The sequence below is a fragment of the Rhagoletis pomonella genome, unplaced genomic scaffold, assembly GCF_013731165.1.
Source record: "Rhagoletis pomonella isolate Grant_MI unplaced genomic scaffold, Rhpom_1.0 Rhpom_scaffold_00004, whole genome shotgun sequence".
NCBI classification, from domain to species: domain Eukaryota; kingdom Metazoa; phylum Arthropoda; class Insecta; order Diptera; family Tephritidae; genus Rhagoletis; species Rhagoletis pomonella.
Genome location: NW_023458558.1, coordinates 57398777 through 57425323, shown reverse-complemented (window position 1 = coordinate 57425323; position 26547 = coordinate 57398777). Strand labels below are relative to the sequence as shown.

Sequence of the window (26547 nt, the reverse complement as noted above, 5' to 3'; positions counted from 1 at the left end):
GTGCTAGTCTTCCACGCAAAAATCTGAAATGTGCTAGTCTTCCACGCAAATAACGAAATGTGCTAGTCTTCCACGCAAAAATCTGAAATGTGCTAGTCTTCCACGCGATTAGTGAAATGTGCTAGTCTTCCACGCGAGAATCTGAAATGTGCTACTTTTCGACGCGAATAATGAAATGTGCTAGTCTTCGACGCGAATAGTGAAACGTGCTAGTCTTCCACGGTAATTTGAGATGTGCTACTCTTCGTTGGGAGCGACGATATGTTGTTTTACATGGAAATTGAAATTTCTGATGCAAAAAAGATACATTTGGAAACAGAAGAAAGCTCTATGGATGAAGAAGATGAAGATAAGCTTAGTTTTTTTATAATTTGGAAATTATTGCTTGGGAGCTAGTAAAACCGCAAACTGAACACCGATTACTAATATGTCAAGAGAAGTTGATCGTCTAGGACGGCATCTACTTTGTATAGAAAAGATTTATAGCCTCCACCAGCCGACATGCCAGAAAATTGCTTTCGGCGAAGTCCACAAGAAATATTTGCCAAACACGTAGTAAATATTCAAAAATGATAGAATACATTTTCTCTCAATCGTGGTAAATAAATATGCATGTAAGAATCATAAGAGAGATGAGAGCATTGCTTATTTGGCAGAGAAAAACATGCTCCATATTTGACTTGTATTTCCTCGTTTATATGCTTTTATATTTCTTCACTGTTCAGTTTGTATTAAGTCTATTATTTAAAATAAAAATGTGAAATTCGTTTAGCTATTTTTATTGCATACTTTGAATTTGCAATAATTCTTAAGAACCTTCTATTAAACGGCTCAAAACAACACGCATTGCCTGTTTTAATATTTCTCTCATAAAAGTTAGATAAAACCAAAGTCAAAATATGTTTGAGACGTATTAAATAATATAAATAAACATTTATTGGAAACAAATATAATTTTTTTTTTAAATAAAATATTATAGCAGCCAAAGAAGTTGGACTACTATTGTAATCCACGCGACTAACCGCGTGAGTAGAACCCATGCGCCTAATGGAGGGTTAATCTGATGTTGGAGAAGATAATAAGAGCTGCAGAACTGAACCGCTCAGGAACAATTTACTACAAGAGCGTGCAATTGCTGGCTTATGCCGATGACATCGACATCATCGGCAACAAAAACCGTGAAGTCTGTTCTGCCTTTTCCAAGTTGGATAAGGAAGCAAAGCGAATGGGTCTGGTGGTAAACGAGGACAAGACGAAGTATCTCCTGTCATTAAACAAACAGTCAGCACATCCGCGCCTTAGCACCCACGCTACTGTTGACAGTTACAATTTCGAGAAAGAGAATTTCGTTTACTTGGGAACTAGCATTAACACCGATAATAATTCAGCATGGAAATCCAATTCAGGAGTAAAGTCCTCACTCGACATACGAAAACCACGCTCTATAAGTCACTCATCATGCCCGTGCTGGTATATGGCGCAGAAGCATGGACAATGACAACAGCCGCTGAGGCGGCTCTTGGAGTGTTCGGGAAAAAGATTTTTCGGAAGATTTATGGGCCTTTACGCGTTGGCGACGGCGAGTACCGCAGACGATGGAACGATGGTCTGTATGAGCTTTAGAACGACATGGACATAATCCAGCGAATTAAAATACAGTGGGTCCGCAGGATTGGCCATGTCGTTCGAATGGACGCCGACGCTCCAGCTCTGAAAGTATTCAACTCGGAACCCGCTGGTGGTAGCAGAGGAAGAGGGAGGCCCCCACTGCGATGAAAAGACCAGGTGGAGAAGGAATTGGCTTCACTTGGCGTTTCCAGTTGTCGTCAGTTGGCACAGAAGAGAAACGACTGGAGTGCTTTGCTGAACTCGGCCAAAATCGCTTAGGCGGTTACAGCGCCAAATAAGAAGAAGAAGAAGAAGTAGTAAATATAAAAAGTACACCCAAATTAATATCAAGTCATGAAAATGTGTGTGATGAACTGATATGGAATCCACCACGTATGAGATCTGAATGCATACATGGATGAATAAAACTAAAGCAATCCATATTTTAGAGAATACTTGGACATGCGTCATCAACAGGGAACGGATTTTATGGAAACTGCCTTGTTTTCTGCTAAAGAGACAAAGTATATTCGATAAAGAATGTCCACGATTTAGCTTTCCCTGATTCCATATATACACATTTGATGTTGCCTTTTTTGCCTTTTTTAAGATATTTGCCTTTTTTTTGCCTTTTTTAAGATATTTGCCTTTTTTGCCTTTTCTAACTTTAAAAAAGGGATTATAGCATTTACATTTTTTTTTTAAGATTAAAAAATATACACATGCCCATGCGGCTTTTAGAAGCGCAGAGACCTCTTGCCAAATTGGTGTTGGAAAAATTCAAATTCGTTTTCTCAGCTAACGTAGGCTTAGAGACAATAAGGGGTGTGGATAAAATTGTTGGATGGTGAGGAAAGCGCCCTTATTCCTGATAATATGAACGTTTCATACGTTCTATATTTAAAATGGGCTCCTTTTTTATAGGTTTTTAGGTCCTAAAAATCCGTTCCCTGGTCATCAACTATTTGGTATAAATTTAATTTGACAAAAACGAATCATTTCCTATCTACAAAAGCTACATACGTACATAATACATACTTACATGTTGATGCAGAATTATGCAAACGTAACCGGCTGTAAAATTTGCTTATTGCGATTATCTTAGGTGACGCTGATGAAAGACGCTTGAAAATAAAAGTAGAGATCAAAAAAGCATTGTTTGGCGTGAACCAGTTGGCGTGAGAAAGTTTACATAACTCCCGTTTTAGTGTGTCACTGTCATTGCTGAACGATTAATATGCATTGCGCTTTTGCTAATTATTTAACCTTTCGGCATTTTTATTTAATATAATATGTAGATTGGCGCTTACACATACAAAATTTTATTGTTTGGCCGAGCTTCTCCTCCGATAAAGGGAAGGGACCTACAGTTTCACGCCGACTCCGAGCGACGATTGTATTTTTATGAGAAGCTGTTTTTCATCGCAGAAATACACTCGGTGGTTTGTCTTTGCTTGCTGAGGGGGCGACCGCTATTAGAAAAACACTTTTGTTTTTTATTTTTTTATTTTTTAATGTCGGGTTGAACCCAAGCCCTGCGGAATGGTAGCTCGCACTGCTGTCCACTACACCAATTCATGTTTATTCAATATCATTATCAGGTAAAAGTTATGGAGTTATCCCAGTAATAAGTTTTCGCTGGGCTTGGGGCCCGCCACGTAAAAATGTTTACCAATGAAAAAGACAAGAATGTCTCGCATGAGACTGTCGCGGCTGTCCTAGTGAAGACACATGCAGACATCACCGCAAGGATGGGGTAAGGGAAAGACCGTGTGGGGCTCTGCGACGTCTATTCTGCCACGTACAGAAACGTTAATTCGGTGTTGGATATGCGGTGGGAAAGAGACGACCCGACGGAAGAGAAGGATGAGAAATTCAAAGATCTCAGCTATGAGTGCACATACGAGCGCTACTTCCGTAACGACATCAAAGTCGTGGTTCACGATTTCAATCTCCAGGTGGGAAAAGAGGGGAATTTCGACCCCACTGCCGGAAAACACAGAATCTACGACGAAACGTCCGCCAACGGACTGAGCCTGATCAACTTCGACGGGGCCCGAAATATGCAGTACTTGGTTTAAGCATAAAAAGATCCATAAAGATACGTGGCTATCTCCAGATCGAGAAATCGATCATGTTGTGATAAATGGAAGGTACGCCTCCAGAGTTCTAGACCAGGGATGGGCAGATTTTTGGCTCTTAAAGCCGTCAACGAGCCCGCAAGTGCAAAATCAGTTCTCAGGGTAAAGGGGTGTACAAAATACATTAAAAGCATCATATATTAGTAATGAGGGTCGCAGTACAAGAAATTTGAATACGCTCTTCTTCCCCCTTCATCCTGGCTCTTGATGTTACCCCTCATCTACCACCTAAATGTGCCAAGCCGGCTCTTAAGTGCAAAAGGCTCCTGGGAGCCACTTTGCCCATCTCTGTTCTAGACGTATGAACACTTCGAGATCCAAACATCGAATCGGGCCACTATCCTGTTGCAGCCAAGATAAGCACCCACTTCTATGCAGAAAAAAATTTCAAAAAAATTCAAGGAAAACTTAACGTCGAAAAGCTGCAATCACAACAGACGGCCAATGCATTCGCTACTTGACTCTCACACCTGCTCTCAAAGAGCACTCTTCAACAAAGCGACATATGCGAGCATTTCCGGTTAATTAGGTACCGCCGCCGAAGAAGTAGTCGGATTTCAGCGAGCCCCAAAAAAAAAGTAGTGCGATGAGGAGTGTGGAAAACCTGTACAGGTAAAAGATGCCGCCAACAGGACCACGCGGCAATCGGGTGCCACACAGGCTATATGGGACCGCTAAAGGGAACATAAGAGGGAGGCCGAAATACCTGAGCCCGAAGGGCTTCAAATGCTGGCCGTCAGGAAAAACGCCTGAAAATTCTACTGGAGTTATTTAGCTGACTTGCGGAAGGTTTTAAGATCAAGGCGAACTTTTAAACATTGGCGACCTAGTGACTGATTTCCAGAATGTACTTAAATTATGGAGGCAACACTTTTCCACGCTGCTGGCGAGCAATTTACAAGGTGCATGCATCAACTCTTATGCAGAATATGGTCAGATGAAAGTCGAACTACAGGAGAGTTGCTGCAATTGTCCCAACCAATCAAAAAAAAGTAATTTAACACATCAGGTTACACTGCTCATTATTTTTTAAATGTATGTCTAAATTTTTCAAGAGAAGGATTAAATTTTTGTTTGATAATGGTAGCTCCATATCGTGCGGTCTTATGGGTCAAAATCATGGAGGTGGAGAATTTAGTAACTGTAGCAACAAAAAATTGAACTTTATTATGAAGTTGATTTTTCACTGTTATGAATTGGATTAGGTCGTCGTCTATTTAGATTGTTACCGGGCAGAGCAAAAAATTACATGTTTTTGAATTTATCGGGAAAAGTGATGAATGGTGGTCTAGAAAAAGTTCTTTGACATGACCTGACTCTCTAAAAATCCAGGTAGCTGTCGATATTTGCATTTCGTTGATCAAGACTTTAAGCCATAAGTGAATATCCCTCCAATTTCAATACTGACTAGTATGCAAAAGAACAAAAACAAAGGAAATATAGACATCACTGGTGGAAATAAGGTGTTTCTTTTATATCTACCACTAGTATGTATATATAAAATTCTTTCAACCACAATTGACTTACATTTTTTTGCATCGAGCTTTTTTCGACATACCCCAAGTTACTTTATGAGATAGTGGTCCCTATAGAAATCCCTCTTTTTCATATTATTCAGTACTCACGCAAATTTGTGTTACTTTTCCTAAAAAACGAAAGTACATAACTTGATTTTAAAAAAATAATAAAATTTTGAGGGCGCGCCGAAGTCCATTTTAATTTAACTTAAAGCTACTCGTTCTTCAATCCGTGTGCACGTGAAATCCCTTAGGAAATTTAAGTTTTATAAGATCTTATAATATGCTTTCGAGCCCGCTGAATATAATAGGAAAGTTGTTTTTCCTATCGGGCTCATAACTTTTTAGATATTCCGAAAAAATTAAAAAGAAACGAGAAAAAATTCCGTAATTTCACTTTAAAAGTTAATTATTTCTTGGAAAAAATGTATTCGATTTTATCTCCGTATTAATATTTATAGTCATATTTTTAGCAAACAAAATGTGTCATAGCAGAGAATTCTACGTTCATAACTTCTCGAGATATCGGCTGAATATATGTAGATGTGTGGCTAATACCTGCATTGAGAAAACGGACCGTTATAAATTTTTGGCGTTTGCAAGATATTTTGAAGTTATATCTGAAATTTTCAAGGTCACTTCGCCTCGAGATATTGAGAAATATTAAAAACAAAAAACTAACGTAAAATATAAAATAAAATGTTTCTCCATTCCTGAAGAGGTATATGTTTAGGGGGATGAAATTTTGAACTCGTGTATTAAGGCCGCCTTCTTATTTGTTTGGCGGCCTAATTTAATTTTTTTGATCATTTTTGATTGACAGAGTTAAATTATACGTATCAAATCACAAATAAATATTATTTTTCATTTGGTAGACAAATCAAACCACAAAATAAAGAAAAGTTTTACTTATCTTCAAAAGGTGTTCCGCGCCCCTTTTCTTCGGCAAAACAGAAAGAAGAATACTACTTTAGTGACTAATCTACCGAGTTTTACACAAAGCTGAATTTCGAAAAAAAAATGAATAAGGACCTTTCTATATTAAGGTCAAGACATGAATTTTATCTTTTTACTATTGAAATATATGTAGATATGCTTTGAAGTCTTTGGTGCTTTTGTGAGACTATTTTATTTAAGGCGTGGGTAATTGAGGATTTTCTTCCCGATAATTCGTCGCAGAGAATATCTGGCATCACTTCTTTCAGGTGGTTTACTATACTTTTTTTACCTTCGCTATATGGTCTAGCTCGATACACTTCTGTACCTATTTACTCAAGTGATGCCAATTTCAATGGACTTATTTTGTATTTTTTTAGTAAAATCCGCATAAAATACATATCATGTATTTAGTTAAATACATATTTATTTAAATTAATATATGAACATATGTACGTGTAAATATTGCTTCAAACGAGAAATTCAACTGTGTTTTTGTACGCTCCTAAATTCATTACTTCATTAAACTCATTTTATTCGTTCATTTACTTTTTTATTCTTAAATAACTTCATGAAGTATGTATGTATGTAGATATTTTCGAAAATCTCATTCGTTTTGGTTTTTGCAACAAATTTCCTTGTGTTTTCATTTTAACACATCTAAAACTTATAATTTCTTGCGTGCAACTTTACTACTTTATTTCTTCTTTTTTGCAATGTACTCATTCAAATATTGCTACAGATGTAAGTTGAAATATATGTATAATAGTAAATTATGTTGAATTAATACGTTCTAAATTTACCAATAGTTTACTAATCTCACTGCCGCTAAGACATCTGAATTTAAGTTTCGAATGAACTGTAAGTATATGAACTTCTTTCTATATGCAAGTACTATGTATTTTTATGTATCTGTGTATTTAATTTAATAATGACTTATGCTACGAATTATGTAATTGTATAGTTAAAAGTTATAACATAAAAGCATAAACATACAAAACAAATAAATTACAATTAAACATCAAATTAAATATTTAATTATCACAAATAAAATCGTAGTCGTAATCGCTTATAATTAACTAAAGACGATGTACATACGTATGTATGTATGTATTTATAACTAATTTCGTTTTAAATTTAGTTATATCTATGCATGTATGTCTGTATGTATGTATGTATATTTACGTAAGTTTGAGTGTGCAACCAAAAAATAGTTGATTCTTAGTTCGTATGCACTTTCTATGATCATTTAAGTGATTCTTCGTGCAACTATATTACTATGTATTTATGTATGTATGTTTATTTCAGTTTTGTTTAAATATTCGCGCATTTTATATAATTTACATCTGACTTTCCTTGCGCCATTGAAACGTGCCCGATTTCACACCAATGCTTGATGATCCCTGATTGCTGTTGGATGAGAGCATATTGTTGGTGCGCCGTATTAGCTGTGCGGCTGAATCGAAGCGGCTGCGTATTAGCCGCATTGCAGGATTTGTTGTAATTCCGCTGCGTTTGCTTTTGCTGTAAAATATATTTATTAGTGAAGAATTTCTAAAATAATAACATTGAAATTACTATGTACTATTACTATTTATGTAAATATACATATACTTTGGTATAGGACTCGAAGACACCCATTTTCTGTTATAAGTACGGTGTCCATGTTTTAGAAATAAAAATACAGGAGAATTTTTCGTTGCTCATATTGAATTATGAGATAAAAGGAAGGTTTCTTTCCTGTAATAGGATACTCCATCATCGCCTAGTCGTAAGGCTTCGATTTAAAATCTAAAGTGCAACAGCACCCCTTCGAATGTAACAATTCAAGGATGAATTGTTCTAAGCATTATTCCTGGAAACAGCATCGATCCGGAAGGGAACTAATATATAGTCGTTCAATTCTGCTATGGCTCAGATTGTCTCTACTTTAGCTCAGAGGTTGATTTTATCAACGCAAACTGTTCAATGGAGCGCGTACTAGCTTCCCCTCTAATGTTTTCTACCGCAGTTTGAATTACGAGGAGAAGATTGTCCAAAAATGAGACAACATAATCTGAAGCTTCTCTTAAAATAAATAAAGCCAAAGGCCAACATCACGAGAAAAAGGACTATCCTCTGAAATAAATAACGGATGGTGACCGTAGTTATAAGTGAACATGCCCACTAGAGATGGTCTCGGGATTAAACATTCAATCCCGATCCGCCCATCCGGATGCTTTTTAAGAATTGTACCGTGGGTCACGAAATCTTTCACTAAAAAAGTGTACACACATGTATTTCAAACTAATTAAAAAAAAAAATAATAATAATAATGAAAGATCTTGCATCTTACGATTATTTGGTTTTGCTTTGCTTTTCGTCTCAATAAAACATAAAAAAGTGCTTTTTCATACAACGTTTTTAAAGAAGATTTCATAAATTTCCGGAGATGCCGCGTCTTATCGGGACTTTCTTGAAAGGATTTTGGTCCCCTCCCCCGCCTACAAAATTTTGAAAGACCTTCGTGATACCGCTCCTCCCGGCCATTTTAAAATCAGTACCGAAGGTGACGATATTCCGTGCCCATAATACCTTTTCACAACAGGTGCTACTTTGGGCACTATAAATCCGTCACCATGCCCTTCGTTTTTATTTGGCCCGAAAACTTTGACGATGTCGAACAAAAATGCGCTAGCTATGGGGTACTCCATAGAACTATTCTAGGCAAGATCTATGGTCGTGTTCACGTAGTCGATGGGTACCGAATAAGATGTAAATAACGAACTGTGCAAGACATAGTTAAACGCATAAAAATACCTTTGCGCTTGGATATGATGATGGTAGGGTGGCCAGATGCGCTGATTTAATCAGTACATGTGCTGATTTTTTTCTGTTGTACTCATTTTTAAGAGCCCGAAATCAGTACGCAAAATCTACTGATTTTTTGAGTTTGTACTGATTTTGTACTGATTTTTACATTTAATAAATACTTTTGTAAATTGGTGTAATTGACATTGTAATTGAGGTTTACATGTTCAGAACAATGGTTTTTGACAACTCATACGTGTTAGCATTAATTAATTAAACTGGAACCATTATTAAAAAGGTATCAGCTTGCACTTGTTTCGTTTCCTAGGATTTCGCAAAATAACAGACTGTTTGGATTCAACCCAACCCGATTTGCAATCACGACTTGCAGGTTTTACAGGATTTACAGGAGTAGCTGGTTTCGCCATAAATAAATCTTATGAGAGGTGGTGTTATATTTTTATAAAAAATTTAAATTAAGTAAGGAAAGAAAAAATTTTCAAAACCTGTCAATACATTTTACTACTATTTTCCTGAGCACAGCTGTACATACATACGTAATACCTTTGATTTGTTTTAAAGTAATGAATTTTTATATTGATAATACTATACGTATTTAAAAGTCTATTAGTTATTTTTTGTTAACTTAATGCGCTGTTATTTGGTTGTATATATTGACTTTGTACTAATTTTTGATCCCAACTGTACTGATTATGTCACTATAATATCTGGCCACCCTAGATGATGGTTCGGCGAAAAGATATTTCGACTCTACTCTCATGGCTGACCAAGGGAAATAAGGGCGCCCACGAACAAAATGAAATGACCAAGTACAGAAGAACCTGTCCGCACTCGCGATAAAAAACTGGTGTAGCTTCGCAAGGGAGAGAGGCAGTCGGCGAAGTTTCTTGATATCGGCGCAAACCGATAAACGATACAAATATTTTGTAAATCCTTCAAACCACTTTTTTTCTGCAAGTAGCTTAAAATATTAAACACATCGGCATTACAATGTATGGTTGTGAACAGCGTTGCCGTTTTGATATTTTCTAATCAAAATTGGTAATTTTATTATTTTGTTTGGAATTAAGCATTTATTCCATTAAAGTATGAATACAAAATCCACTTGACCCATCATGAAAGTCTATAACGAAGAATGAATTTCGGGAATTCGCGCAAGTCTTAAGGCGTTGATCTTTTGAGAAAAGTTTCAAACACCTTTGGTATTTGTTGGTCCTCGTCCATAATTTGCAAAAGCTAGTTTTGAGGAGCTTCAAGATTTTAGGTTTATCCGAAAGATAGTGCGCCTCGAAATGTTCTAGAGGTGCTAAATCACATGATCCCGTTGGTCAAATAACTTCGACTCGGTGAGAAATTTTGCGTCCGGAAATACTCTCTTGCAATATAGCTTATCTACGACACTGTGAATGGCAGCTCTGGCAGCAGTTGTTTTACGAGCTGCATAGTGTATCAAATAAGGTTTAGAACTTCATGAATCAATGCACATCTAAAATGGAACTCATTTCATAAACTTTAGTCGCAGTTGGGAATTTTAGACCCCCCTCAAATATGCCTGTAAGCTTATCTACTTTTTTCTAAGAAGAGCAAGTCGCGAAGAGATGGATATGTCAAATTTAACTAAACAAAAAAAATGTTTTTTCTTACCTTGACGAACTCGGTTGGCTCTCCTTTAAATTACCCAAAATTATGCGCATATGAGTATCGCGTGCGAAGTGGTTATCTGGCAGCACGGATTTTCCACCTGAACTGCAACCGTTTGTGTGATTTCCACTGGCATTGCCCGAGGCGCCGGGAATTTCATCGAATGCATTTAGCGAGGGTAGCTGACCGGGTGAACTTAACTCACTGCTGGGCGAATGTGGTGGTGTAGCATAGAGTGGGGACATGCATTCCATATCGTAGAGATCAGCCTCATTGGCACCAATGCCAGAAACTGTAGAGCGTATAAGGAAAGCAGAAATGTAAAGTTTGTAGATACATACATTAGACTGCATCACTCCCCATACACAAAAAAAAAATCGATACTGTTTTTCCACTGGAATTATAAAATCTACGATATTTTAAGACTTGCACTAAAATATTTCGGAAAAATATTACGATTTACGTGAGCTTGACCCATTTCAAAATTCCTCCGAAAATTGAGTTTTTTATAAATCAAAAAAGGGGTTTTTTTAAGAATTTTTGAAAAAATCACCTCAGATGGCAAAACAGTTTAAGCTTGAAAAATTTGCATTAAACAATTAAAAAAATTTTTCAACGGGATCATAACAACGAGATTTTTTATGCTGTTGTATTGGAATTTTTTCAAAGAGTGGTAAAAGAAAATCATAAATACTCAGCCAAAACAGCCGATTTAGACTTATCACCCTTTTTATTTCTTTGCAATTAAACTCATTGAAGGTATGAAAGAGAAAGGTGAGATGAACGAACGTCATTCCAAGTAGAATTAAGACGTGTTGATATTTGAAAATGAAAAAATTGGGACTTGAATGAGAATTGGGTCTTTGGCAAAGAAATAAAAAGGCTGAGAAAGTACCTTTCCATTGATACCTCATAAGTCTAAATTGCTATTGTTTTGGCTCAGTTATTCAAGTTTTTCTTAAACCAATCTTTGGAGAAAAATTTGAAAAACAGCATCAAAGATCTCACTACTTATTATGATCCCGTTGAACACTTTTTATTTTTTATGCAGATTTTTTAAGCTTAAACTGTTTTGTCATCTGAGTGGATTTTTTTACATAAGAAACTAAATTTTTGGAGGCATTTTTAAATCGCTCCAGCTCACGTAAATCTTAGATAATATCTGTGATCATAAGCAATAACCGCCTAAGTCGACTTAAGAAAGAATTGAATTCCATGTGCGAGGCTATTTAAAAAGTTATAGACGAAAATATTTTGGTTTTGGTCTTTAAAGCGTTTTTTCTCGAATTCAGGTTTTTCGACTTAAGCGATTATTGCTTATGACCACAGATATTTTTCCGAAATATTTTGCCGGAAGTCTTCAAATATAACGGATTTTGTAATCCCTGCGGAAAAAGCACAGCTTTAAACTCACCAAAGTGATGTTCATTGAGATCAGGCAGCAATTGTGAGTGCCGCTGCGAGTGATGCCCTTTCTGCTGTTGCTGCATTGCACCGGAAGCGGCGGCCGATGTTGAGGCTGCACCACGCTTCGAACTGATGATTGGCGCATTTTGCACGAAGGGATTGTTCCGTGAATTGAGTTTGGTTTGACGTTGCAGTTGCTGTGTGAAAGTGAGCGGCGCTTGCTGCAAGGCGGAACGAACGTACATAATTGACCAATATGGAAATGAATATTGCTTTGTGGTTTTAATATTACTCACATCATTGCTGCTGCCTGTTGATTGACTAGAGATGACGCTTTTTCGCTTGTGTAAACTGCTCGCGTCCGATTGCATTGTATTCTGATAGAAATTATTGGAGCTATGAGTTGAAGTTGATGCATTCAGTATATTTGATTGAACTTGCATGCAGTTGTTATTGTTATTCATGCTGTTATTAACAGTAGCTGTGGTTGCCGCCGAGCAAATTGAGGGAGCCGAAGCGTGTGGCGGATAAGATGGTGCACCTAGACCGAGACTTTGGTGTGCAGGTAGCGCCGGTGGCTGATCGGGTGAACGCAGCATGTTCGGGTGGAACTTCGCTGGTTCGACTAGATTGTTGGAATCGCCTAATAGGGAGATGGGGAAAATAAGGTTTAGATATAATAAATTAAATGCTAAAAATAAAATACATTTGTCTGCATATATCTCACTCTTAGTAAAGTTGTCAAAAATCTTTAGTATGTTTGTGCGGTTGGATTTGGCAGCCAATTTTATTGGCGTACGTCCGCAATGGTCTGACTTATACGGATTAGCACCGTACTTCAGTAAAGCAATAACACACTTTTCGTGTCCCTCCTGTGCCGATATGCCCAAAGCGGTGGCGCCTTGTTTGCATGCATGATCCGCCACTGCACCAAAGTATAGCAGTATACTCATGACATCGTGGTTGCCTTGCCAGGCGCAAGAGTGCAATGGTGTGCGAGCTTCCAGGTCCATAGCATTCACATCAGCATTACCTGAAATTTTGAAAATCAATTTTAATATTTATCAAAGCATGCATACCAATGTGCTAAAAATAAATTATAAAATATCTCACCCATTGTTATAAGCATTTTAACCATCTCAGCGTGTCCCTGCCAAGCGGCCACATGTAGCGCAGTTCGTCCTTCACTATCTGGTATATTAACATCGACATTGGTCACTTCCAACAGGTACTTAACTATATCCAGCTTATTCTCCAATGCCAATATGTAGAGCGTAGTACGCGAATCCGCATCCTTGGCGTTTACATCACAACAGAATTTCAGCAAATACTGTAGAGTTTCTAGATGGCCCTCCAAGCAGGCCAGTCGGAATGCTGTTTTGCCATCATGTGCTTTCTGATCGACGAATGTTGGATGTATTTCGAGGAGCACTTGTACGCATTTGGTTCGACCCTCTTGTGACGCCAGGTGCAGTGCAGTCTTTCCCTCATTGTCGCACTCGTCAATCTTGGCGCCCGACTCCAACAGCTGCAGACAGACTTCATGAAAGCCTTCGAATGCTGCATAGTGCAATGGTGTCCAGCCGGCATTGTCGCGATGTGTTTCGTCTAAACCGCGATCTAGTAGCTGTCTTACAGTCTCAACATTTCCTTGCGCCGCAGCTATGCTAAGTACGGTACGTCCCTCCGAGTCCATGCAATCGATACCGCAACCCCAAAAGAGGAGTAGCTTTACCACGTTGGCGTGCCCGGCAGTGCAAGCGGCCCAAAGCGGTGTGCGGCCCATGAAATCCGCCAGATCGGGATCAGCGCCATTCTCTAGTAAAAGCTCACAAACCTCGGCGTTGCCTTCGAAAGAACTCACTAGTAGTGGTGACATGCCATCGTTGTCCAGTTGATCAGTATTGGCGCCGTACTCCAATAATGTTGATATAACTTTACTATAGCCTGAGGAGCCGCATAGAGCAGCCACGCAGAGAGCACTGCGTCCATCTAAATCTAAGTGGTTAACATTGGCACCATTCTCCAGCAGTATTTCAACAATATCATAGTGACCCATATAGGAGGCGGCGATCAAGGAGGTACGACCCTGCCTGTCGACAGAGTTTACATCGGCACCCGACTCTATTAGTATTTTCAGTATGTCTTCGTGTCCGCTCCATGCGGCCGCGCGCAACGCAGTTCGTCCCTCCTTGTCAGCCAGATCAATTTTACACGCTGGATGTGAGATCAACAATTTTACGACCTCTGTATGGCCACCCCATGAAGCAGAACGTAAAGGCGTCCAACCATCGCGGTCAGCGTGATTGACATCGACACGCTTCATTCGGCCAGTGCCGTCGTTACAAGGTTGCGAGAAGCTTAGTAATAGCTTAACGACGTCTAAATGACCATTACGTGCAGCAATATTCAGTGCAGTCTGTCCGTTATAGTCTTCAATTTCGAGATCGATGGGCCCTTTACAGGCGTTGAGGGCACGTTCGAGCAGCTGGTGATTGCCATCATTGGCTAAAATGTGTATGAGTGCTTTGCCTTTGTGCAACTCAATGCGGTTGGAATCGGAGAGTTGGTGAAGTGTGCTGGAAGCATTCTCATCTTGACTTTCTTGATGTGGTTCGCTCTTTTCCGATGGGCTGGTGGGCCGTTGTGTTTCCAATATGCATGATTTCTCACTTGAGATCAACAAATCAGCTAATTCAAAGTCTATGTTTTGCGATTTTTCAGAGAGTTCGGGGGACATGAGTGATGATTCGCAAGAGTTCTGTAAAGAAGAAAAAAAAAAACATGAATACCCATCTAGATGTTGGCACGCAAGACTATCAAACTCTCGCCGATTGAATAGAGACGGAACAACTAGAATAATACTGAATTTCAAAACTACTGCGAGACCGGAAATTTATTCTAATTATTGGTAGGTATACTAGTGCTGTTATCTAGCTAGATTTATGTGGATACAATGCGATTTATAAAATTGAGTACTTTGATAGGTGTCATGTTCCAGTTTCTGGAAGGAGACACAAGTCGTTTTCCAATGCGCATGGGTCTAAAACTTACAATGCATGGTTACTCGGATATTAACACACACACAGTAATCAGTGAGCCTTCCTAGGCCTAGGAGCAAAGGCTAATCAGTCTCTCAGAGGCTTATTAAGAGGGTAAAATCTGGTCTCCGGTTTTATTTTTTGACCGCTTTGGGCGAGCGTTAGAGCCGCGTACTGTCATCCGGTAGATTCCGGATTTAATTTCTTGTCACAAGCAATAGCGATATATTATACATTTTTGTTACTGATAGCGTTCGGCTCTCAGGACAGTAATGGAGGATTTTGAGTGTCGTTTTAATTTAAAAATGCTTCTCCTAAAAAATATCTGCCGTTCGGAGGTGGCATTAAATACATAAGTGGCATAATCACGAGACATACTAAAATTATACTGCCGCACTCAGAGTAGTTTAATCATTTGGAAAAATTTCATCTCAGAGTCAGTTAATGATTCATTAAAAACATTTAACGAACTTTTAAATTTAAGCAAAGAAAACCCTTTGCTACACTTTTTAACGAATGATTATGATTTTTTTTGTTTTTGCAATAAATTTCAATTTCTCTCTCCCTGCTCCGAGAGTTGCAATGGCAGTGTAATATTTTTTCTCTCTTTTTAATTTAATTTTAAGATTTTATAATTGTAATGCAAAGATATTTTTCTTTTGTTTTATTTAACTTTTAAAACCCTATTTTATCTTTTTTTATTCAATCTTCTTTTATTTTTAAATTTTGTTTTAAAAAGAAGTATACATATTTTTTTTTTTTGAATTTAACTAAAATTTCTAAAAATTAAACTTATTTTATTTAGTTTTTATTTCATTTTTCCTTTTAATCTCATGGTTTTCTTTTTAATTTATTTTATGTTTCAGTTTTTTCTTTGTTTAAAAAATAAGTATTTATTTTTAATTTCATCTAATTTTAGGAAAACTTATAGGCAAAAGACAAATAGATTAACCTATTCCTAAGCAGATCGCTAATTAGTTTTTCGAGAGACGGAATAGAGCTATCTATAAATTGAATAAAATTAAACAAATTTGATTTTTACAACACAAAAATGTGAAACTTAAAAGAAAATTAAAGAAAAGAAAATTAAAAACTAAATGAAAATAAAATGTATATATTACCAGAAAATGAAATAAAAAATAGTTAAAAAAAATGAATGGAAATGAAAAATATTTATTTTGCTTTTTAAAACAATAAAATCTAAAAATTATAAAAAAAAAAATTAAAATAGAATAGAGATAAAAGGAGTTTACTAAAATTAAACTAACTTAAAAAAAAATTATTTTAAAACAAAAATTTTACATTAAAAAAGATAAAATAAATTTTAACAAATTAAATGAAATTAAAAAATATATATTTCCTTTTTGAAAGAATCAAATATAAAAATTAAAGAATATTCAATAAAACAGAAAAAATACTAAAAAAAAAACCAGTGCCAGATGTTTCGGCCTCGGAGCTCTCGAATGCACCCCTATTAAGCCAGCTCGCGTAAAATAATATAATCATATTTGATATCAAACTAAAAGAAAAAAAAGAAACAAAGAAGGGCCGTAACTAGGGCTATACTTAAATTTTTAATAAACTAATGTGCCCTTATCTTTTAACTCTGAGACGAAATATTATTTAACAGAAAACGAGTTTAGACCTAATGTTTAGTGAAGTCATCAAAGGTCTTTAATTCTTACAATAAACTCCATCAGTAGAGATCTTCTGGGTTCTCTGATACCTAGTGCTGAGAAAATTATGGAGCATTTCCACTTTTAACAAATACATACATAGCCTCAGACCATCTTGGGTTAATAATATAAGATAACGGTACATAGTACTACAAAATTCACATAGGCCATGGCCTTAGCGCTGCTGAAAATATCGTTCAATGGATATCTTTTAAGGAGCAGCCTCATTTGCATTTAAGTTTTTAAATGAAACTTTCCAAGTTTACATTCATCTACCGACTAACACTTCGCCAAAACCTGATGTTCTCGAGGAGTGGACATAGTGCCGAGTTTTTAGTTTTTAGGGACGATACATCTAAGTTAGTATTATTCTATGAAATGCCACAGTTTCTTAAGGAAATTAGACCCACCTGTGCTTCTGCATTATTGATGCCCGTCTCGATTAACAACTTTAGTATTTTCGCATCTGTTGGTAAGCTTGGCTTGAAGAAGTCGCACAAAAACTGTGAAAATTCGTCAGTCAAATCGCTGCCTAAAAATTTCTCAATCATACTTCGCGTTTTCGGTAGAAAATTGGGATCATGTTTAAAATCATTTTCACACTGTGAGCAGCAGTTCAAATGGTTCGTATAGAACGCATCATTCAAATTGAGCCGCGATTCGAGTAACATGAGTATTATATCTAAATTCACATTGCGACTGGTGAGATATTCGCCCGACTTGATGAGATGGTATACGAATTTTCGCACATTGTTGGCGCACAGTGTGTCGGCGACCAGCAAGTAGTACATTGATACCATAACGTGGCCTTCGTTGACATCACATATAAACTTTTTGGTGGCGAACTTCACGTCGACCAACCAGTCGGAAAAGGAGTTGTGGAAAATTTTCAGCCGTTGTTGGTCGGCATCATAAGAAACAACGTTTTTCATCAGATGTAAACGTTTCTCAAACTCGTCCGTATCGATGGCATAGTTGTGTGTACGTAGACAATTAAAGAGGAAAAGCTTATCCACATAACCAGATGAAGCGAGTAGTACATTTAGAAGTGGCCGTATTTTCATGTACTGCTTTTTGTTAAACGACTTCTGACAAATGTACAAATATAAGCCATTTAGCGTGCATGGTATCAATTTGATCTCGCGAAAACTGAAGAAATTCTCCTTGATACCATTCAATACTTTCTCCAAATAGAGTATACAGCCATTGGATTTAATATATAATTGATGTAGGGACTCAATTATTTCCTTTGTGAGCATAATACTATCTTTAAAGTCTGAGTTTAACCTATTAATGATGTACTCTTGCACATCCTTCACAACATGTGATTTCCGCAAGTCATCCAATGTGATCTTCTTGAAGCCCGTAAACATACGCGTAATTTGCTTAGTCTGTTTTTTGGTTGTGCACACGAGGAAGAGCCATTTGGGGAAGAGATGTATGTGATTGGATAACAGTTCTGCGACGTTGCGACTTTTGTGGTTGGTCGTCGTACCGCGTCCACCCTTCAAGGTTGTAATCAGATTACCTTCGTTTATGTAGTTCTCATCTATGGAGTCGATCAATAGCAGCAGCGCTGTTTTGGGTGGTGTAAGCTCAAGTAGTGGAAATAGTAGCGCCTTTTTGAAACATTCATCTGGATTCTTCTCGATGTTGTCAACGCTTAAACACTCCAGTATTTCTGGGTTTGAAATTAACATCTCATAGTATCCATCTGCGATTACTGTGCGACAACTTTTTGGCTTTGGTAATGGTGGAGGTAAAGTATTCATATTAACGGATAAACCACTAGGATGTAGGTAATTATCCGCTACGTCCCTGTTGCTTTGCTGTTCGAATTCTATGAGGTTGCCGAAATTTTCTTTATCTTCCTCATCGATGTGTTCTTTTTCATTCATTAGTTTAGATTCTTTGAGAACTACTTGCAGGTTCTTATCTGCCTCTGGTTTGTCTTCGTCTTCGTCGTCGTCTTTATCGGATATCGGCTTTTCCTCTATGCGCTTGCTTCCGTCAACATTATCCTCATTTATAGCCGCCTCTATCTCGTTCTTTAGTTCTTCGCTTACCATGTCAGCAATGTCCTCACCTCCCCCGTGCTGTATAGCAGAAATGCCGTTTTTGGGAGTGATGGCGGAAATCACCTTGACCGGCGAAGCAACAGCGCTTGGGCGCCCGAGTTTTACTGGAATTTTAGACTTCTTTCCTGGACTACACTTCGAAGACGTCGAAGGTGAACTTTTCTCTTTTTCCGCTTCGTTGCGCTTTTCTTTCTCGGTATCGTTGTCTTTATCTTCGTTGCATTCTCTCACATTGCTTTTGTTGCCTGTTGCCGGCGGATGTGTGCCATAATTGTTATATCTTTTTTCTTCGCCCGAAGCAGCATTGTCATCTACTGGTGTCGGTTCAGACTTTTGGCGCATAATGCATGCATTAGTTGACTTCTTGTTGCTGGTTGAAGTGCGTCGTTCCTGAAAATGCTCCGGTTTATCAGCAGCGTCACTATCACTGGCTCCACGTCGCAGCTCGGCAATTAAAATATCCTCGACGTTCTCGTTCAATGTTATATTGTTCATAGCTTCGTCGAGTTTCGATTCCTGTTGCTGCGCCTCCTCTTGCAGAAATGAGAAACCTTCATCAATTACGCGTTGACATTCATCCTTGGTGATAATCGATGAATGACTTAGTATTTGTAGCACCACTTTGCGTATAAATAACGAAAGGCTATGACATTCCGGGTTCTGTGATTCGATAAGATAGCAGCCGAGTAATTTGCGATTTAGTATGCCTTTGGTGCCAGAGTTGCCATTCATTATGGCTTGACAAATGGAAGTCTTCCCTGAGCCGTTAGAGCCCAACACAAGACAACCGTTGTAAGAAGAACTAGATATAGCAGCGGCCTTTGCACGCGCAGCCATAAATCCTCCAACAGCTTCGCTCTTGCCTGCATTGCTAGCGCTCAGTAGACTTGGTATGTTCTTCTTGCCTGCGGTGCGTTGCTCCAAGCATAGTGCTATCTTCTTTAGCACCCATTCGCGGTGTATATACACTGGTTGACAATGCCGCGCGGTCAATGTTTGACTTTGAGAACCACTGCTAGACACAATACCAGTCACTTCTTTGTCAGGCGAAAGCTTCTTTTGCATTAGCACTTCCAAATTATCAGCAGTTTCCGTTAATACTGACTCACTTGTATCAGCGGTGGTACTAAGGCTGTGCTCTTCACTGGCATCTGCTCTAGCGCCACCATTGCTACGCGTCGTTTCAATGGGGAAATTTTGTTGCATCAAATTGGCAAAGTGTTCTTCGCGTGCCAAATTGGAGAAGCCGGCATTGGGACAATCGCGCCCGGAAACTTCTAGCTTTTTTTGTAATTGTGTCGTGTCCTTTAAGAAATTGAGAATGCGTCGGTCCTCCAATTGATGACTGGGCGTACTGGACTTGGGCAGAGGTGGCAAAGAGGCAGGCTGATTCGAGTAATGTGAACCGCCGACCAGCGCACTAGACGAACAGCCATCCAAAGCCATGTCGTCATCGAGATCGGTAACGGGTATGGCGTTGCCATTACGACTACACAAACGCGACAAATTTTTCGAATTGAGTTGTTTGTATTCCATTAGGTTGGACAACTTGGTATCGTGAGCATCATGATTGGTACCGCCGGAATGTGGGCGTGCGCCGGAACTGTTAAAGCGCATGCGTTCACCGCTTTTAAAACGATCCGATTTGCGTAGCGGTGTAGCGTAGAGCATCTCTTTGGACATATTATTGGTTGCATAGTGTTTGTTGTTAGTTTGTTGCTGCAGGGATAAGGGCGAAGGCTGTTGGCGTTGCTTGGCGTTGCTTGTCAAACTGGTGGCGTTTGTACTGGGATTGGAATTGGCAGCATTTTGATTGCTGATGTTATTTAATAGAAGTTGTTGTGACAGTGGATTATTAGCCACTGCTGCGGCGACTGTGTCGTTGGTAGTCGATTGGGAAGATTTCTGTTGTTGTATTTTGCGAACAGATTCATTGTACATTGCCTGGCAGGGCAGATTTTCGTAAATGTCATTTCGTAGGTTGTCATTATCGGAATGCTTGGACATTTTCAGCGAGACGATTAAAAGATACCGTTAGAAACTCTGACGATTAAGTGCGAATCCCCAATACGATTGTGTTCATCTTCCACAATTTGCATACACTACGAATCTCTTTCTAGTAGATGTTACGATCTGAAAATAAAGTAAAACAAAAATAAATGTTTCATTAAATGTTGTAACTGTAAATAAGGCAGATACTACGGCAACATAGACATACATAAATTAATAAATATCTTCCGCTCGCGTTTTATTGTTACTACTCTTGCTTGAGTTATGCAGAATTTTTCTGCTTTCGCAAACTCGACTCGCGAAGCATCAACTCTACTTTCGATTGTATGAAAATACATACATACATATATAAAAATAACTTAACACTTTTAATACTTCGTAATATATAGTATAGTATTTTGGAGCTTATGCTTTTGCAAAGTTTTTGACCGAGCTTCTCCAATTTTTGGTGCGCGTCCTAATGTTATAAACACATATGGAAGGACTTAACATTTTACGTCGCCTCCGATCGGCAAATGGCTTTTATGAGAAGCTTTTTCAAGGCAGAAATACACTCGGTGGTTTGCCATTGTCTGGATTTTTATGTTAATCGGAAACTGGGCCAGATCCTGGGACCTGCACAATGGTAGTGCGCACTTCCACCACTACATCACATGTATTTATATTAGACAGGTTAAAAAATTTATTACAGAAATGTAAACGCGGGATTTTAATGCTCTCAGCCCCTAGTAATTTTCTATATTGATTGCTTTATTAAAAGAAAAAAATACAGGGCGCTCAAAGCGCTCAAAGTTTTCTGCGAAAGTCATTATGTTTCGATCGGAAAACTCTGTTTATCTTCAGGAGACTTCCTATAATAAATTCCTTATTATTACGCCTTTTAATAATACACATTTTTTTTATCGGTTCTCCATTGCATTTTTTCGGGGTTTTTGGGGGTTCCATAAAAAGCGGTTAATATTAGGAAATTCTTAGATAAACAATTGGGTATTATTCCTTGAAGTTTCCCAAAGCGAAACACAGTTTGCCGTTTAGAAAATATTGATTTTCAAAGATTCTTTACTGTTAAAAATTTTGCTAGGATCGATCTCTAAATTGTTAATGCTTCAAAAAAATTGTGTGATGACAGTCCTTTCCCAGAAATAAATGTGGGTCATTTGGTAAGGTAGGGCAGACTATCGTGAGCTAGAATTTTTTTCTGAAAACTTCCCAATCTAGAGTGTTTGCCCTTTGAGCCGGATTTAGAAATTTTCCAAAAACATAGAAACTTAAATTCGTAAATTTTCCTAGGCATAAAGTCACGGAAACTGCTCTCCTCTTGAAATGTTTGAAAATTTAAAATACAAATTTTTTAATACGTTTAAATTTTTTCCAAAGAGCAAATGTATGTATTTATGTATGCAGTTATGCATTTGTACCCAGTAGGTATGTATATGCATGACTCTTTGAACACGCCGAGTTGGCTTTTTCGCACACAACGCTTGATAAATTACCATAATGTGCAAGTCAGACGTGAAATCTTTTGATTATGTGGCTGGCAAGCAGCATAGGAAACGGAAATCCAACAGAGTTGACGTATACCCGACTAAAAGGAAAAAAAAACTGAAAAAAATGCACATTGTACGTACCAGACAAAATATTTACATAGTGTGTGCAGTGGTGATCAACGTAATGAGAACACTTTACATCTTTTACAATGTTCAAAAATGTTCAGAATCTTTAGAAACTTTTTGGTGATGCAGTTTTACAGCCCAGAAAATTTTAGTATAATAATGTGCAAAAAGTTGTAAAATTTTCTAAAGATTCTGAATAAAAAATTGGAAATTTTTATGGATTTTTTTTTACTTTGCTGAACTTTCGCGAGTCTAACATATGTGGTATATTATAGAATCAGCTCTATTAAAAGTAAAATAACAAAAAATTGTATCAGGCAGATGAGATGTAAATGCGAAAATGTAAGTGTTCTTATTACGTGGACCACCACTTTATGTATGATAGAACGAGTCAATTTTTTTGACTATGCGCGTATAGCATGGGAGGATTATACGTGTAACTTTAGGCAAATTTGCCGATGAAACTATGGGTCTAAAATCAATTTGGAGCTTGCCAAATTGCGAAAAAGGTTTCGAAGAAATTGCGAAAATTTTGACTGTTGCGCCCTCTGGTGCAAGCTTTAAGAAAAAATAAATGCAGACATGGATTTCTCATACCAAAAAAATTTTAGCACGCCTTTACGACTTTACAGAAAAAGCAAAGAAACTTATTTTCGCAATTTGGCAAACTAAAAATTGATTTAATACCCCTTGATTCTTTGGCAAAATTGCTTAGAATTATTTACACGTAGAAACCTATACGGGCATAGTCGAAAAAAATCTCCCATATAAATTGACCCGCCCTAATGTATGTATATACATACATATGTATGCATTCAGCTGCCCAAGTAGCGGCTGTCTGAAAGTGTAGCAGGATACCGCTTTGTTGACCACTTTGGCTCTTGCTGCACAAGCGGAAAAGTGGAACGAATACATAGTGTGGCATGCACACTTCCGGTATGTGTGTGCCGAGTGTCATTGCGTCCGAAACTGTAGTGTCATGTGCATTAGAAATGTATGTAGCAAGTAAGAAGGCAGAAAATGTGTCGGAATGCTGTAAAGCTATGATAATGTAATTATTGTTAGTGTAAGTGTTTTTACAGCTATTAGCCACTAGGCAACCAAGGCGTATTACAAAACCAATAGCCATTATACAAGCGGAGCAATAAAAGCATCAATTCATATAAAAAATGGAGAAACGGTAACTTCATTGGTATTGCAACCACTATGCACTCAGTGTGAGTAGTGGCGCTGCCATGGAAGTTTTTCGTTTAGCATACCATCCTTGCGCACTTTTTGATTGCCTTTACCTTAGCGAATTTTGTTGTTTTTTCTTGTAAGACATACATATGTATGTATGTACGTTAGAATGCATCACTCCCCATACAAAAAAATAAATCGGTGGTGTTTTTCCACTGGAATTGTAAGACTCTCACCAAAATATTTCTCATTTGATAAACAAAATTTTATTATTTATTGTTTATTAAAAGTTGTATAAAATATTACAATTAAACCTTACAATCTAAATATCTGCATTAGCAACTAAGGCCATCAGCATCTTAGACGAATTAAAGTTTAAGTTCAAAAAATTTGCATAAAAATATTTAAACTAATTTTTCAACAAAGTCATAATCATAAGATTTTTGATGCTGTTCTTTATATTTTTTCAAATACCGGTTTAAAAAAAACTTGAATAACTCAGCCAGAACTTTACCCATTTTGACTTACGAGGTATCATTGGAAAGGTATTTTCTCACCCTTCTTAGTTCTTTGCAAATAACCTCTTTCAAAGCATGAAAGAAACTTAAGAAAAACGAGCGTTGGTATTTGATAAAGAAAAAATTGGGATGTAAATAAGTTTTTGTAAAGAAATAAAAAAGAGTGAAAAAATACCTTTCCACCGATATCTCACAAGTCTGTTTCGGAATATTTTTGGCCCAGTTATTCAAGTTTTTCTTAAACCAATCTTTGAAAAAAGTTCAAAAACTGCACCAAAAATATCATTAAGATTCCGCTGGAAAAAATTTTTGAATATTTTTATGTAGATTTTTTAAGCTTAAACGGTTTTGTAATCTGAGTGGTGTTTTTCAAAAAATCCTTTAAGAGCCTATTTGTATTCATAAAAAACTGCATTTTCGGAGGTATTTTCAACTCGGTCCAGCTCACGTAAATCTTAATATTTTTTTGAAATAATTAAGTGGAAATCTTAAAAGCTAATACATTTTGTAGTCCCGGCGTAAAAACCGTAACTTTTTTGGTGATGCAGTCTAATGTACATACATATGTAGTTGTGGCACAGTTTGTGAAACGCCAAGCTTCAGAGCTGTTGCAAGCAAAAAAGTAGCCATAACTTGCGAAAATAAGCATTTCAGATAGGTGAAAGCGTGCCAGGTAATTTGTTTGTGTGCGACGGACGGTTATGGGCGCTTCTCTGGAGAGTTAGTTGAAATTGAAATACGTCCAAACACTAGGTGCATTTAATGAGACCGAAAAAAGTGCAGAACAGGTCAAGTTAGAGCACAATCGAGCAGCTGTCAAAAAAAACAATAGAGCAATTTAGAGCAACTCAGATCAGGAATCTCATGAAACACTTTTCAGGCAGAAATTCTCAAAACAGCTGCTTGCTCTAAGTTATTCTATTAAAAAAGTTGGTCAGAAAATAGTGCTCTAAGTTGCTCTAGTTCCACTCAGCGCAGGCTTATGAACCAAAAAGTAGAGTAAAAGCATAAACAGACAGCAACGTTGATCCGGATCAACTTGGGAATTAACTGCAAGAGACACGTATTAGATACACAAAATTGATTATGCGAATTGAAATTGAACGACAAATTATTTGGTATTATGGGCTTAGAGTCACTTAATGATTACTTAAGGTGCTTCCAACAAAACAAAAAATCCCCCTCACTGCCAATTAATTATTCAGTAAAGACATTTAATGAACATTAAAGTTAAGTGAAGAAAAACCTTGACTTATTATTCTTTTCAATTCAATATAATATAATATGCATTTGGATTTGAAATAAAGCAAATCCATTATATTTACATAGAATGTACTATTCAAGTTGAGGACTAATGCTGATGGTGAGAAAGGTCTGTGGCCTCCTCCAAAGCAAGTATAGATAGGGATAGAACGATACGAGACCCGATTACAGAATTTCGATACTTTTCTTGAATACTGAGTAATATCAAGAATTCGATACTTTTTGACAAGTGCTGAGTAAATATTGCGATAAGTCGATGGGCGGTTTTGAAAAAACATCGACAATATCTATTTCGGATTCGAATATTTGGTACTATAAATTTGTATTAGTCCATGTCGCCTTTCGAATCGCATTGAGTTTCGAATCGAAGATTAAATCCCCTGAAACCGATAAAAAAAGTTTTAAGGTTTAATAACTTCGCACACAAGGATGCTACGCAGATTTTAGTTTTAGCTAGTTTGATAAAGATCTCACGTTTAAAACCGAAATTAACTTAGGAATTTTTTTTCATTTTCACCATTTTTCTTGGAAAGTAATTGATTCTTAAAAAGTAGACTAAAATTTAGCTTCTTTGAGTTAAAGTAAGGCATTTAGTTCCGGTGTAACTGCGTTACTGAAAGAGAGGGTATTTTGAATTGAGCCATTCCGACGCATTCTGTTTAAGGGTCTTCGGAAGTCAGCAGCGCCTTTTCACAATGGGGTGAACTTTCTTCGGTAACTCCTTGCTGTCTACACAAATGGCCAAATGGTTTTAAAAGAAAAGATTAATTAACTTTATTATAAAGGTTACCTACCATTCCGTATCTTTAGTGATCAATATAACGAATCCTCGGAGTCTTAATTACCAATCAAATGCCACTAATTGGCATGTGCTTAACTTCTTAAAAGCGAAAAGCAAACCGTTGGTTGAAGGTAATTACGCCAATCTTTATCAAATTTGATTCAAACCTCCAAGAATTGGCAACTGCTTTAATAACACTTCTTCGCTTGCGCCATTTAACCGAAAGTGAACGAAAATTAAGGAAAATTGTGTCAGACGTGAGTGGGTGGAGTATTAGCTATACATATAAATGAGCTAACCGTAATAAATATCACAAACAGCTGATAT

The 26547-nt window shown here is 37.3% G+C and overlaps 1 protein-coding gene across 1 annotated transcript; it reads right to left on the bottom strand.

Annotated features, from left to right (window-relative positions):
* Positions 1-6944: 6944 nt before the first annotated feature.
* On the bottom strand, positions 6945-20863 carry LOC118737858. Its single transcript, XM_036468652.1, has 7 exons — positions 17189-20863; positions 13175-14822; positions 12789-13094; positions 12358-12704; positions 12069-12282; positions 10658-10946; positions 6945-7726 (listed from the first exon to the last, which is right to left on the bottom strand). Exons 1-7 carry the CDS (start codon positions 20861-20863, stop codon positions 7543-7545), a joined length of 6663 nt encoding a protein of 2220 aa, XP_036324545.1. The 3' UTR covers positions 6945-7542.
* Between the last annotated feature and the right edge of the window lie 5684 nt (positions 20864-26547).

Excerpts from the sequence above, each read along its gene's own strand:
- LOC118737858 (XM_036468652.1), bottom strand. The coding sequence starts at position 20,863 with ATGTCCAAGCATTCCGATAATGACAACCTACGAAATGACATTTACGAA. Across the intron at positions 13,095-13,174 it reads TAAAATGCTTATAACAATGG|GTAATGCTGATGTGAATGCT; the intron begins GTGAGATATTTT and ends TCAAAATTTCAG. Across the intron at positions 12,283-12,357 it reads CAACAGGCAGCAGCAATGAT|CAAGCGCCGCTCACTTTCAC; the intron begins GTGAGTAATATT and ends TCCGCCTTGCAG.